Source organism: Rhinichthys klamathensis, unplaced genomic scaffold (genome assembly GCF_029890125.1).
Source record: "Rhinichthys klamathensis goyatoka isolate OS25496 unplaced genomic scaffold, OSU_Roscu_1.1 h1tg000076l_1, whole genome shotgun sequence".
Classification (NCBI taxonomy): Eukaryota; Metazoa; Chordata; class Actinopteri; order Cypriniformes; family Leuciscidae; genus Rhinichthys; species Rhinichthys klamathensis.
The window spans coordinates 1198674-1214695 of NW_026606618.1; the positions used below are offsets into that span (position 1 = coordinate 1198674).

General features: G+C 36.3%; 2 protein-coding genes across 8 annotated transcripts in view; one reads left to right on the plus strand and one right to left on the minus strand.

The window, feature by feature from the left end:
- Positions 1-16022, plus strand: part of LOC130085203 (C-C motif chemokine 4 homolog) — a 32676-nt gene that overhangs the window by 1378 nt on the left and 15276 nt on the right. The window lies entirely within an intron of this gene.
- The window catches only part of septin15 (septin 15), a 33269-nt gene continuing 20744 nt past the window's right edge, over positions 3498-16022 (minus strand). For 4 of the 7 annotated variants that reach the window (XM_056250823.1, XM_056250822.1, XM_056250819.1 and 1 more), the window contains exons 4-14: positions 14720-14820; positions 14380-14514; positions 12580-12697; positions 12399-12491; positions 11527-11623; positions 9370-9381; positions 6487-6538; positions 6175-6300; positions 5222-5357; positions 4989-5134; positions 3498-3955 (exon numbers count right to left, since the gene is read on the minus strand). In XM_056250823.1, the coding sequence (XP_056106798.1) occupies positions 3916-3955; positions 4989-5134; positions 5222-5357; positions 6175-6300; positions 6487-6538; positions 9370-9381; positions 11527-11623; positions 12399-12491; positions 12580-12697; positions 14380-14514; positions 14720-14820 (1056 nt within the window). In that variant the 3' untranslated portion in view covers positions 3498-3915. The remainder of the gene's footprint in view (positions 3956-4988; positions 5135-5221; positions 5358-6174; positions 6301-6486; positions 6539-9369; positions 9382-11526; positions 11624-12398; positions 12492-12579; positions 12698-14379; positions 14515-14719; positions 14821-16022) is intronic. The other 3 variants (XM_056250825.1, XM_056250824.1, XM_056250821.1) reach the window with 1 other exon arrangement.

Below are 16022 nucleotides of genomic sequence, written 5' to 3' on the forward strand. Positions count from 1 at the left end.
ATGAACTCATCTAGGACCAGCCCCGACAACCGAAATGCCAAGTCTCAACAATTGAAATGAAACAAACTCTCAGTTTAGCTTAGGAATAGATTTAGACATCTTTGTAATGCTTTTTGTATAATTACAACATAACACATTCAACCAGAATATTCGAGTAAGGTTGTCCAGGAAACTCAGTAGAGGGGTTGACATCATATCAGTGTTTATCAAACCTCAGATCAGAGTTCTTATGTAACATCAAACCACAGTATTTAAAACGTGAAGCAAATGTGACTCTCTCAGACATCTCCAAAAACTCTTCAGAGACTTCAGGTCAGAAACCATGAGGACATCTTGTGTTTATCTGGGGGTCTGGACGGTCCTGCTAATGGCCTGGACTTCTGAGGCTCAAAGTAGGTTTTCTTGGGGTCTTGATTAGATTTTTTTTTTAGGTGTACACAACTTTACACAAGAACACAGTTGTTCTGCAGAGAAATCACTCATATTGTTGTTTTCTGAAAATCGGTGTTGTTTTTATCTCACCAACCTCCACCAAGCTTCTCCAATCTCTAACAGGTGTTGTTTCAGTTTTATAAACTTCCAAAAATTCCACACAACACAATTTTTTATCATGTTTCGTCACAGCAATTTAAACAAACTTTTTCCCCTCAGGGTTTCAACATTTAGAGGCAACTTTTGTGTGAAACCAGATGCGGCTTGGGAAAGCAGAGAAATGTGAGCTTTGTCATTAAAAATGCAACGTTTGTATTAGTTTATGAACCATCCCCTTTCTAACTAAATGCATTTTTGTTCTGTCTCATTAACAGGGGTGGTGTGACAGAACCGGCAACTACTGTCCAAATTTCATCCAGGCAACCCAAGACCCGATGCCTTTGCAAATGCCCATGCCAGCAAACCACCCCCAACACCGACCCTGACGCAGACAACAGTGGAGATCAAGATGATTTCACATTTGTGTAAGTTCTCTTCTCCAAATAGGCTACGGTCAGAAAATGGTTCTTAATGGATTGTGAAGTGCTACAAAGAACCATTTAAAGAACCTTTAAATACTGTTCTGCTGTTTTCTGAAGAGCAGCGTTGTTGTTTTTTGGTATAATTGCTGTGAATACTACTAAAACTCAATAAAATATACAGTACATTTACAACTTTAAAGACCAGATTCTGAGAGGCGTTTTTTATTTTCATTGACTTTCAAATTCCATGCAACCAAAATTGTCTGCATTTAATTCTAAAAAGATTTAAAAGAATTAATGTGTTCATCTTAAACTCCCCCTCAGGCTTTTAATGTTGTTTATATGTCTGTGGTGTTTTTAATATGCTTTAAGACAAACCATGAACAAATACATAAGTCGACACCACAAACTATCTTGTAACCAATCAGATCAACGTGTGATTATCAACGAGTGGATCTCTGAGTGAGTGGAGGCCGGGCTAATTTGCATATTCATAGAAGAACCGCGCGCGTATACTAAATGAGGCAAGGGTGTAGTTACTATTTTAAGGCATGAAGACTTTTTTTTTAATGAGATGAGTTATAAGGATACAAGTATTGACTACAGGAGGGTTTTAAATGATAGAAAAAATTACAAAACAATAAAATAAAAATCCCCTCATGGGTTATGATATTAAAAAAACATATTTTTATACCAGAGGAGACTTGTGTTTTATTGGGCTTATATTCGACTTCCTCTTTAATATTGCGAGATATTAGGCATATACACTACCGTTCAAAAGTTTGGGGTCGGTACGATTTTAAATACTTTTAAAAGAATTCTCTTCTGCTAACCATGGCTGCGCTTATTTGATTAAAAATACAACAAAAATCAGTTATAGTATTAAATATTATTCCAGTGTAAATCAGCTTTTTTCTGTGTGAATATATAGTAAAGTGTAATTTATTCCTGTGATCAAAGCTGAATTTTCAGCATCACCAGTGTCAGTGTCTTCAGTGTCAAATGATCCTTCACAAATCAGTATAATATGAGGATTTGATGCTCAAGAAACATTTATTATTACTATCAATGTTGAAACAGTTGTTGGTCTGTCAGTTGTACAGTTTTTTTTTTTTTTTTAGGATTCTTTGATGAATAGGAAGTTCAAAAGAACAGTATTTGTTTGAAATAGAATCTTTTGTAACATTATAAATGTCTTTACTGTCCTTGATAAATAAAAGTATTGATTTCTTTCCTCCAAAAAATAAAAATAAAATTCTCACTGACCCCAAACCTTTGAACGGTAGTGTATATATATATAAAAATACTAAAACTGAACAGTAAAATTAGAAAACTAAAACTATTCTCATTTCACAGAAATCGTACTGAATCCATGCTTAACAGTTAAAAATGTAAATGAATATCAAAATACACAGAGATTATCTCTCGACATTGTGTCAGAACAAATACTGATAAGATAAGAAAAGACAAGACAACCATCATCAGCATAACATCTCGAGTTTAATAATGTACAGTTAGGCAGAAAGAATAACAGACGAAGATAACAATTGGAGATTGAAAATCGTATACATGTACAAAAAATAATAAGAAAACAAACATGTCTAGAGCCATGTTCAGGTCTACTATTAAAAAAAAGTGTAAAGTGGTTAAAGAAAAGAGTTTTTCCTTTTTTTCCAAAATACTGTTCTACTAAAAACCAAACATGTACTTCAGAGCGTCTGTGTGGCTTAGCGATCCACGACAGGAAGAACTGAGTGTTCGAACTTGCATAATGACAAACCTGCAAAATATAAAATAGTGTGTGAACACATGAGGCATACAGGGACTCTTTGCAATGGGTAGGTTGAGAGTTTCGTGCACGTTGCGGTCTATACGCTGTTTGGCATGTGATAGAGCCTGCGTGCCGTCAACCTAAACTATCCAACAGAAACAAAGAGTGCTTAGATTCTTATCAACATTTGGAATGAAAAATGAGTTTATTATAAAGGGGTGTAAGTATGGCTAAAATAAGATCTGTTTAGATATACTGAACTCACTTAGGTTAAAACTGACCACCAAGCCCTGATCTAGGACCAGCTCCAACAACTAAGTCCCAACTATTAAAATGAAACAAACTGGTCTCAGATCAGTTTCGGAATAGACTGAGGGACATCTGACATGATCACAATAAAAACAAAACATGAGCACAGCAGACAAATGCCGAAACAGTCTGCAATTTTAAGGCAGAACGTTCGAGCAACGTCCTCAAATATTATTGTAATTATTTTATATTCATCCATATCAAAACTGACAATTGTTTGTTATTAATGTTGAATGTTTTGTAGAACACCAACTATGGTAGGGACACAATTATCTACGTACACAGCCAGCAAATGGTTTAAAAACATGGAAAACGGTTATTGTCATCATTTAGCTGTGCAATAATGTTTAAACAGGTTTGTCTATGACCCCAGAGAAACACACAACATCATGTGACGCACACCAGCAGGTCTCAAACGCCATAAACCATCCATTCAAAGCTTTGCTTTTCAACACATTCATTAACTCTTTGCACATGCTTCCATCCATCTGTCTCATTCTCCATCACATCTTTACAAACCTACTGAGACCTTCTTAAGACTAAGGGTGTGCGAATGATGTCAGCAGAGTTGAAAATGTCTGAAAACAGCCTGTTCTGTTAGGAAATATTGCAAACACCAAGTCTTGTTTGTAATAACCATCATTTAACGTTTCAAGGGAATGTTGGTCAAGTAAGACATGCACTTGACATACCGGGCATGTGGTGTAATGTGACAGTCAGCCAGAAGATGGTGATCAACTCATTTGATTTGGTGCAATGGAGTGTGTAAACGTGTACAGTAGCACTTGCGCATGTGTTTCTTATGGGGTCATAGATCATCATAGCATCAAAAGAGATGCAAGGAGTTTCTGGTTTTAAGAGGAATGGAGCTTCATGTTTTCTTTAAAAGATTTTCCCTTTTTTCTTGTTCTTTTCCATTGTCCTGAAAACAAAGAAAGACAGAAGAAATTAACCAATAGGAATCATTTCAAATATAAATTTAACAATTAGTTATAGCTATTGTAGCTTTATTGTAATTACTAATATTTTCCTATTTTAGTTGTTATAATTAATACTATTTTTCCCTTTTTCCTATTATCCCACTGCTTTTGTTTTGTGTATTGATGCTCTGGTAATAATATATACTACCCTTCAAAACTAAGGTTGTTTTTAAGAAATTGGAAACATTGAATTGATTAAAAAGTGACAGTAAAGACATTTATAATGTTGCAAAAAATTATAATCATCAAACATCCTGGATAAAATGTATTAAATGTAAGCAGCACAACTGTTTCCAACATTGATGTTTCTTGAGCATCAAATCAGTGTTTTAGAATGATTTCTGAAGGATCATGTGACACTGAAGACTGGAGTAATGATGCTGAAAATTCAGCGTTGATCACAGGAATGAATTACATTTTTAAATATATTAAAATAGAAAAAAGTTATTTTAAATGAAAATAATATTTCAAAATATATTAGTTTGTATTGTATTTTTAATTGAATAAACGCAGCCTTGATATAAGCATTAAAAAATCTTACCGACCCCAAATCTTAGTAGTGAATGTATAACAGTAATCTTTATAATTTTGTATAAAGTATAAAGTGAGTTTAGAAAAGATATAAACCACAATATGCAGAATATCTTGGAGTTGTCTTATACATTTTAAATAATACTTTTTATTAAATTTATCAAATATAAATTTACCATCATTTTTTAAAAATTAAAATAATGAAATTGTAAAAACACTAAATAATTTTTTTTATTACTTTCTTTAAAAACAAACATTTTTGATTATAAGAGGCAAATGTGACAGTCAGCCTTGCTTGAATCTGCTTCTATGCATGAGTGCAGTTCCTTATTAAAAAAATAACTGCATTATTTAGTGACTGAATAATGCAGATTTACAAAAAGACTTGTTTAAGAGAGAGAAAGCAGGGCACTGAGGAATTGAGATGAACAGAGAAAGTCTTACTTTGATGCATCAAGTTTCTGCTGCTCCAGGATGCGCTGGTGGGCCTCCCAGTTGACTTTTTCCTCCTCAAACTGGCGTCTCTTCTCATCAAGCTCTTTATACTGAGCTTCTAGATTCTTCTTCATCTGTTCGTGACGCCGTTCCAACTGCATCGAGGAAGCACAGGGATGAACTCAGTTAAGTATTCGTGATCTTCCATGTTAAATGGAACTAGAAACCGAACACATACACACCTCTGCCTCAGAGTCCTTCAGTTTTTGCTTCTTTTCTTTGACCTTCATCTCAAAGACTTGCTCCATCTCTGTCTCCATCTTCTTCATCTTCATCACATGCTCCCTCCTCTCCTCCTCCATCTGAGCCAAGGGACTCCTACAAGAGTGACATTCCAACAAGGAACTTTTTTTTACATGTTCAGACTAGACGTGTTAACTTCAACATGAAACGGAAGTTTTGATAGTCTTTTCTTCCCTATTGTGACGTATATCTAAGTTAAATTTTGGGCGGGACTTGATTTTGTCCATGGGGAATTTGATTGGATCGTTGGATCATTGTGGTTGGCTATTGCTGTGATCTCATGTGAGTGACACGCCATCAGATAACAGTTACTTTGATTAAAGATAACAAGGTCACATGAATAAAAACCATTATGTGGACAAATAAATCATTTATAATAAATACTGCAATATTCTATAAAAAATCTGAATTGTCCATTTTGATTTCATGGTGACTAAGAATTTGTAACCACTAGGCTACAGGTCTGAGATGTTCACCATCAATGTCTTGGATTGCAAGAAATCCAGGATCTCAGTCACATACTCAATACATACGTTTCCATCCAAAGTTGTGAATGTAAATTATGCGCAAAATTGGAATATCGCAAAAACCCACAAATATATATCGCAAACACGTTTCCATCCCATGTGTTCAAGAGATCAAAATCCTCACTTCCTGGGAAATTGGTGCAAAATATCTGTAGTAAAATGAAAGCTGCTTAATCGGGGAAGCCACTGTGGCTCTTTTCGGATCGACGGACTACCAAGAGAGATATTTGCAATATTAGAATTTATGCGTTTCCATCCAGTGATTTTTTATGCGATAACACAAAATTTGCATAAAAATAGGTGGACAGAAACAGCTTATGTTGTTTGGGACAAAAATTGAACTAAAAATAAAACTGTTCTTGTACTTTGTTAGCTGGCCCTTGTTCTTGGTGGCATCGACCCCGTTGCAGGTGACGGCTGCTAGTTTCTTGCTGCGGTAGTTTTCATAGTGAACATTATTGGTCACGTCCTTCAGGTCCTGCATGTGAGTCCTGGAACGGCAATGGACAGTTCACTGATAGGTTAAACGCTGATTAAAACTCTAATTAACAAAGATTTGTAACATGCATTTTGTTAGAAACAGAAATGATCTGCATCCACAGTATTTGACTTAATTAGCGACTTGATGGTGGAAACCTGTCAGGACACAGTGTTAATTCACAACGATCTCATCTCACCTGATGAGCATATTCCTCAGGACCGTGAAGTCACAGTGCTCACCGTTCTCCACTGAAACGAGACGAAACAGATGTTTTAGCCCAATAACATCATCAGAATGACTTACAAACCCTTCAAAACTTTAGAATCCCTAAGAGATCATTTTTTAGATTTAACTTAAAATTTGAAAATACAAAGTTAAGCACTTAATTAAAAAAAAAAAAGTAAGTAGGCACAAATTGCATATTCATGTGCAGGACTACAACATATAATGCAGTAAAATTGTTAAGTGTAACAATAAAAGTTGACATGAAATGCATTATTTTTGTGGATGTATGCAGTTATGATGACCTCTATTTTGATTAAAAACCCCAGTCAAAAACATTTTTTTTTTCTAGGGATGCTTGATATATCAATACCGTATCGTTATAGGCCTTTTTTTTATCAGTATCAGTCAATATTGGAAATTTGGTATATGTTTATACCTAGATATAAAGATATAATATTTTTTTACATTTAGACAGTGTTTGCCATCTTTTAATCTTTACAATAATTTAATAACAGTGTTAAATGTAATCTTTAATAAATCTCAAAACTCATACTGTACATTACAATATAATTTTGTGATGCCTACAGTACATTCACTTTCATATTGCATTTATTTTAGTATTTATTTAGGCAAAAATTTATAGAATTATACTACTAGCCATTTATAATGAATGGACTACTCATATTAGCCAGAATTTTAATATCAGTGCATCCCTAATTATTAAAACGTTTAAAAACAGACATAATACAGTGACAAATTAAACATTTAAAGCAAACAGGATCAGAAACTGAGGTTGTTGACGAAACATACATTTAACAACATCAGACAAATGGAAAATTAAAAAAAAACCAAGTCAGGTGGTTGTCAATTAAACGAAAACACAATTTAGTATTTAGATACCAAACTGAATATGCTAAAAGGTTAAACAGTCACAAAAATAAACAACAGGTTAGCAGTTCAGACCGCTGTTATGTGATCATACACAGGTATGTATGATCAAACATCGCTGTCATCACATGGGATTCTGGAAAAGGACCAGAGACACTGGTTTCTGACAGATGGTTAAAGGATGAAACGTCTTCTGCATGTCTAACCTGCACAGTTATAGAGCCCTAAGATGCTTTACCAAGCGAGAACCTTACCTATACGGAGAACTCATTCTGATTGACTGCCCCACGTGTCAATCACCTGCTACAACCACCTACCTGTGAGAGAGCAGTTGAAGGGGCGGGACTAAAGGCTCTCCTGTAGGAACCCCCACTCAACCTGTGATTTATGGGCTACTAAGACTAAAAATGGTGTGTTGTGGGAAGGGTTACATGGCATAGCGATGACAAGCAGAGATACCAGCCAAATGGAGCTAGGGGGAGGGGCAGGAGGTGGAGTCATATGTCTAAAGGGATCATGGGATTTGTCATTTCTTTTTTGATGGGACAGCAACAGCAAACTCCTGATGCTGACAGGTATGAACGGGGCTTCAAAAACACGTCCCATTTATTAAATCATATGTTAGAATAGTGTTCATCAGAGGTTAGGGTGGAAACATTAGCACTCAGTCAACCTGCATCAGAGTTCAGAGGCAAAAATGCTTATAAATGATGATGTCAAAAGTACTATAATAAAATTTGACCCAAGACGCATTTTGTACCCCTCAATGTATTTAAATCCAAAATGGAAGTTGGAAATAAGTAATGGGAGGCATGCATGTCTGAATAAGGTTTTGTTTAAAAATAAGAGTAGGGCTGGATGATATCTCAAATATTTATGATGTATTCGCAATGATTTTGTTGGCAATATCAAATTAAGCAACAACATACATTTTCAGATATAGTTTTAATTTAGCCAAGGTTTGTGTTCCCTCCTTGTCTATGATTCACAAAATATCTGCAAGTAAACATTGCTGCTTATCAACATTGCCACATTAGCAAATAAATAGACATGATACAATTTTGTGTCATTTTGTGGATTATATATAAAAGTTAGAAAAATTAAATTTATAATATATCGTTTTTTTATTAGTGCTATTCAAATCGATTAATCGCGATTAATCACATCTAACATAAAAGTATATATACACACACACACATAAATATATATATATATATATATATATATATATATATATAAACAATTATATACACACACATATTATATGTTAGATGTGATTGACAAAATTAATCGATTTGACAGCACTAGTTATGTAACAATGTCAAATAAATGCTATTCTTTTGAATTCAAAGAATCCTTAAAAAATGAATCACAAAAATATTAAGCAGCACAACTGTTTTCAATATTGATAATAATAATAAAGGTTTCTTGGGCCATAAATCATCATATTAGAACGATTTCTGAAGGAAGACTGGAGTAATGATGCTGAAAATTCAGCTTTGCATCACAGGAATAAATTATTTATATTTGAAATATTAATGTGGAAAACGGATTTTTTTCAATGTTATAATATTTAACAAAATTACAGTTTTTACTTTCGATCAAATAAATGCAGCCTTGGTGAGCAAAAGACTTTCAAATTATATTATGCAACAACATAATAATTTGAGTTTTCATTTTTTAATAAATCAGAAAAATGCATCATCAAAAGGCTGTAAACTAGTGAGATATAATTGCTTTCTATATCGTCCAGCCCTACATAGAGGGTAATTAAGAACATATAAACATGTTAGAGAGCAGCGCTGCTCTATTTTCTATGGGGGCTGTAGCTTATAGGTTTCTTCATGACTATTTATAGAGCACACATCTGACAATCAGCAAAGTTTCAGAGCAGCAAAAAGGTGGAAGAGGAAGGAGGGGGGAGGCCTTAACGAAGAGAATATAAATGAAAAATGGTTTTCTTTACCAATAATGCCCTCTGTCAGTCATGGAAAAGAGCAGACAGAAAGAAAAAAAAAAAAAAGAGAAAAGAAAGAATGACACGTAAACAACTGAGGAAAAAAAGACACACTCACTCACCAACAACAATAGGGATCGACCGATATGGATTTTTTAGTGCCGATACCGATACCGATTTTTTTCCCATCAGCCTTAGCCGATGACCGATACGGGCTGCCGATTTTCTTGAGCCGATATTTGGAGCCGATACATTTTGCTCCCTCAATTTACATCATAAAAATGACATGATGTTAACAAATGTTACAGGTCTCAATTTAATAAAAGTAACATTTATTTAAAGTAAAAAAATCAATATTTAACAAATAGTAAAAACATGTGAGGTAGAACAAGAACAAGTAGATAAACAATATTTAACAAATATTAAAAACATGAGGTAGAACAAAAAAAAGTTCACTGCTGAAAATAAATATTTAAGCATAAATAAAATAATTACACTATTGCACACAGTAGCAACCAGCATAATAAAGTGCACAGTGCACACTGTACTTCATTTTAAAAGTAACGAACTATTTACTGCCATGGTTTAAATTTTTCTACATAAAATAAAATGAGCATGTCTCTAATATCACTGCGATGGCGAGGGAGACACACCACACGCGTCCAAACCTCAGCCAGGTGGTCGCTGAATAAATCTCCCACAAAAAGCACGGAACAACGTTGGTATTACTTAATCCTATGACCAGTGTTCGTAACAGCTACCGTACGCATACTAGGGCTGTCAAAATTGCTCAAATGGCGTTTGTCTATTCCCTCTAAAAAACATATTTGAACATCGTCGTGCATTTGGTCAATGACGCGCATTACGTCAATAACAGGACAAATTAATAGAAAGAGACATAACTACTAGTATTAAGTAGCTTATTTGAGTTTAAACATATTTGACAACGTATTACTACAAAAAAACCCCGAGTAAATCAACTAATGGCCAAGACCGCAGAGCTCACTCTGGCTCGCCCGGACTCGCAGGCGCACTCTCTCTCTCTCTCTCGCACTCACCCTCACGCTCTCCGCGCATACCGGTTTAAATGAACAACAACAAACAAATGTTGAGTGCTGATCAAGAGTTTTGTGCAAGCAATTTAAGGTATATAGCAGGCTTCATTCAGTGATTGAAACAAATACATTAATTGAAGTTTCACAGTAACATTACATTGAACCGACACTGAGCGCTCCGAGCGAGCTGTGCTGTGGTAACGTTAGTCTGCTACCGCGGGCGTGTTTTTCCACATTCGAATATTAATTTTCACCTTCAAAATTCAGGTTTTTTTTAAACTATTCGAATATATACCGGTATTCGTATTTAGAATATTCATTGACAGCCCTAATGCATACTGAACGGATAGCCTACAGCTATTTGCAGCTCCCTAAATACAATGGCAAGCAAGCAGTTTTATAGACGAGTCATTCGCGTTTTCCATTTGGACCCACAAACTTGCTTAGCTATATAGTTGCAACCACATAACAGTTATAGAGCAACGTGTTTCCATTTTCAAAGTGTTTGACAATATTTCAGCAGTCAAACAAGTTAAAAGATGCTTTGAAAGTTTAAAAGTTACCGTTATCTTGAAGCGCAGGTTGCACTCTGCTAGTGGGGGAGGGACAGTGCAGGGTCGGCACGTGAACTGCAGCGTCTCCAGCAGCACAGAGCTGCCTGTGGACGACGCCTGTTTATAAATAATGCCGGGAAAAAACTATCGGCGAACGCAGCAGCCGCGTATCGGCCGATTCCGATACACGTAAAAACCGCAAATATCGGCCCGATATATCGGCTGGCCGATATATCGGTCGATCACTAAACAACAACAATTCCAAATGAAAAAGTTTTGCAGGGAGGAGAGAGCTTTGTAAAGAAAGAAAGGCGGGGAAAGTAAAACCACAACAACAAGTCATTTGTGGGCCGTGATGAAAAGAAGGGGTGACAGTCTTTCTCTCTGGAAATCCTTATACCTCGTCGTCATCCCTTTTCCAGAATCCCTCAGCTGGGAGGGAGATCATCCAGCAAGCTCATGCATTTGTTTTGTACGCACTGAAACACCCCTATTCCCTTAGAAATGGTGCAATCCTCATGACGAACACATATGGGTCATGCTGATGCAGGGCGTACCTTCTGCCACACCCCAGGGGTACTGGCGACCTCTGACCTTCCTGCCATTCACTTCGATCACCACATTGCTTCCGACCACAGCCAGAGGCATCTTCTCCTGTCGGTACAAACCACATAATTACAGAGAGTCTGTATCGACCACACACTGGGAAAGTGAACGGATGCAGTGGGTCTGACGTAGGCTCGTATCGATCTTTAGATCCAGATCAGGCCGGATCAGACAACTAAATTAGTTCTGTAGCAGTTCGCATCTCGTCAATAATAACCTCAAGCTGACCTAGAGAAACAAACAACAAACCATTTAGCATTGCTTTTCCATGGTGAAATTCAAATTTCTTAATTTAAGTAACATTGTGTATGTTAACATTAGTTAATGCGTTAGGAAATCTTCAAGATTCTCACTGAATGTGTTTCCATGACTTATCCATAGTTAGACTTTTCCAGTTGTTCACGATTTTTATATAATTACATATCGTCAGAGTCGGGCAGAAATCTCATATCTCCAAAACCACGAAGATCAGGAAATGGAAAAAAACCCACTTAATTAAACAACTGCGGCTGCATCCGAAAGAGAATACTTCCCTTTACTATCCCATGAGGCCACGGTAGAGGATTTGTGAATGGCCATGAAGTGGCGCAACTGACGCAACAACAACAACATGGCGGTTGCACTACATCTGAATTTCATTCATACTACCCATATTCATACTATATAGGACATACTTTTTTAACGGTCACGAAGTAAGTTAAAATTCAAATGTAGTACCTACTTTATATATGTCCGAACACTTGTATGTCATTATATTATTAACGTTTTACCAAAATCAAGCTCAAAGTTAGTCAAAAGGTTTTGACCTGGACTGACTCTTTACCTTTATCTTTCGGATCAGTTTGCTGTCCTCATCGTCCTCTGTGTCGGGAAACTCGTAGATCTTGATTTTGTGCTCTTGGATCTCCTTCATTATCTTATGATGAGAGAATAGAAGTATACTTGAGAAAAATGTTGAAATGTAAATCATTAGCAGTAAAATGTGAAATCACACTAACACACACCTGTTTCTTGAAAAGCTGGCACTCTTCTGGCGTGAGAGTGTCGGCCTTGGCGATGAGGGGAATGACATTGACTTTGTCATGCAGACGCTTCATGAACTCGATATCAAGAGGCTTCAGTCTGAAAAAGATTCAGAATACAATTCAATTGCATTGACATATTAGATTTGTTTTGTGAAGCTGCTTGTGGTGCTAATACATTATTATTTAGATTACTCAATTAATTATTGTATGCCATAAAATATACAATGGAAATATTTGTAATGCTGATATCACTACAATTCACTAAATGGTAAAATAAAATGAAATAATATATATATATATATATATGAATAAATAAAAAATTAATGATTTGAATGAAATAAATTGTGCCCATTACATTTTGTCTTCTAGGGGTATTGGATATAGAATAGAATTGTAAAGTATAGTATATGATTTAATATAGCATAGCATATGATATTGTATAGTGCATTATGGAAATCATTTTACAACCAAGTGTATGAATAATCCTGCAAAAGTCTTACAAGTAGAGAAACCACTACAACTACATGAAACAATGGGGGGAAAAAATAAACAATAAAAAGGTGCAGCTTTTCACATGGTTTTCCACACAGGTTATATGACTCTAATGAACAGTAACAGTAAGGTAAAGTAAAACATTAGATAAGTTTGCGAAGCTTACACATAAACCAAATACAAAATAGTCCTTTGAAGTGATGCAATAGAACTAAAAACCAGTCAGGGTCCAGAAACAGGCATGAATAAACAGATCAGAGCAGAGGGCACACTGTCAGCACAGAGCCACCACACAGCACTGACCCTTTTCTCATCGTTTCCTTCCAAACCAGAAAAATTATGTCATGGAGGGAATAAGGGGTTCGCTCTGTCTCTCTTAGCATCACTTACACTTGGGATTCCAGACAAAGAGGCTGTTCTTTACACTGAGCTGGGTTTGTGTGTGTTTGTGTGGCTTTGGGGGCCAGCTGAGGGGCTGTTTATACATTTCAGGAATGTCCAGACTGAAGATGCAACACAAAGGTCACAGAGATATGAATGTTGCTTCATAGTGGCGTCTCAATCAGGGCACGCAAGAAAATGTGTGGGGCTGTTTGAACACATAGGACCATAGGACACTGAATGTAAATAGAAAAGTAAACAGGGCTTTGTTTTTTCTATTCAGAGAGTGTAGATGATGAACTAATACACTAAAGAATTATAGAGGATTTTCCCACATCAATGCCATTAAATCACACAACAATGGACGGATGAATTGAAAAAGATAAATGTAAAAACATCCAAAAATAAATAAATTAAATGTATGTTTCAAGGATCCTGTGATAAATATTCCCCAAAGCAAATAAAGCATTCTTGCATCACAAAAAATGTCATGTTTTATCACATATCTTATTTCTGTCTTAACAAACGTTCCTTTCCTTAGTAAAACTAAGCCAAATAAGCTAATCATTTTCAAAAATAAACAAGGCAACGCCTATCATACGTCAGGCCCAGTTTAGTGGGCATTATGTAATGCTTTTGGATATGGGTGTGGGAAGTATGTATCTCAATCTGTGCTCATATGTCCTCTGTGTCTCCATTTCATTTCATGCATTTCTATCAGTGCACGTTCTGATGCCTTCATTGTACCACAGTCGTATAGTATTCACATACAAAATTCCAACATCCTCCCACTCCTGAACAAAGTGCAAAATGTGTAAATCAGGACGTGTGTGTGTGTGTGTGGTGCTTCTATTTTAAGCTGGTTGATTCATGCCAGGCTTCATTTGTAGAGGCTGCAGTACCTACCCGTGACCAGAGGGGGCGATGAAGTACAAGCAGCAGTGCACCCTGTTGTCAGGCATCTGCCTCCTGTTGACACGGGATTCAGCATTCAGGAAGTCTTCAAACTTACTGTCGATGTAGTTGATGACTGGCTGCCAGCTGAAAAAAGGGGAGGAGAGATGAAAGGCAAAGTCAGATGCAAAGCTTGAGAAGTCCATGCATCATAATCTGTAATAAATAGATTTAAAACCAATCACAAATGGCATTCTGCATATAAAATGATTTTATCTTTTGACAATAATGGAGTTTATGTCTCTGATAGTGTCTATCCAAGAGTCTGAAAGGCACATGAAATTAAAATCACCAGTTGCTGTTGTCCACCGCATCTCCAAAGCCTGGTGTGTCGACAATGGTGAGAGTGAGCTGAACGCCCCCCTCCTTTATCAGCACTTTGGACTGTTCCACCTGAAAGGAGGACCAGAATTATTACAACAGGATATGTGACATAGCCTGAGAAAGCAGCCTTGCCTGTTTGCTCCAGATTCACGTCATTGACCAAACATAAATGCTAACTAACCCTAAACTACAAACACTCATGTGATTGGAGAGTTTGGTTAATAAAGTTTTTGCATTAGAGTTTGTACTTTTGCATTTGCATCAAACCAAAAGTAAGCCTACAAAGGTCATAGATGACTCTAGAACATAAACATTGATGAACACTATAGCCTTATAGCTCATACAAAATACGCTAATGACTAATATAGGCATTAAAAAGGGATAAGTCATGATAGTCAACTAGTTGTCCAACAAATGGCTACATTGACTAGTTTATGAATCTTTAAATTCAATGCTGCTACAGACATACACCTTCATGTTTTAAAGTAGGTCAAGCTAAAAATAGTCCAACTTTAAAAACGAAAGGAGTCAGTATTCAAAATCAACTATAGTTGGTATCTTCCGATTAGTTAACTAGTAATTCGGGCAACAATGTGCATTAGTTGTATTCTACGGCAGGCCGTGTGTGAGACAACGCGTTGAGATGAGACTGAAAAAGTTATTTCAGCTGCTTTCAGTACAAACGCTTATTCTCACAGGCCTGGTTATTTTTGGCTGACCCGGTTTTTCAAAAACTGCACTCTCATTCACACATGCGCAACTTTCTCACTAACAAAAATAACCATAACCTCTCTTAGTTCTTCAAAAAGAGGAGAGAGAGGGAGGGAGAAAAATGAGACACTGAAGGAGAAGAAAGTGTGAGAGAGTACACGAGCGAAATGGAGAAGAGGAGTAAGCCTTAATAAAACTCTTCCATTCTCGCTCATGCTAGGATGTTTATGAGGCACGTCGGACCACTTCAGTTTGCAACAACATAGAAAAAGAAATAAATTAAAATGTAGAAACACAAAGCCACAAAAATGTCAAGACTTTCATTCGATGCAACCAGAGTGGCCCTTGTGTGGCTGCTATCACAAACACTGCAGATTGTTTTGGAATATAAATACTCTCACCGCTGTCTCCATGTCCTGCATGGACTGACCACAGAGGACTAGACAGCCACACATCACAACATGGCCTTTGGCCAGGCTGACAAATTTATACCATGGGCATTCATGGTGGAACAGCTCAAGTGCATCACGCAAAGGCATCCTGCCACCCAGGAGAGTGCA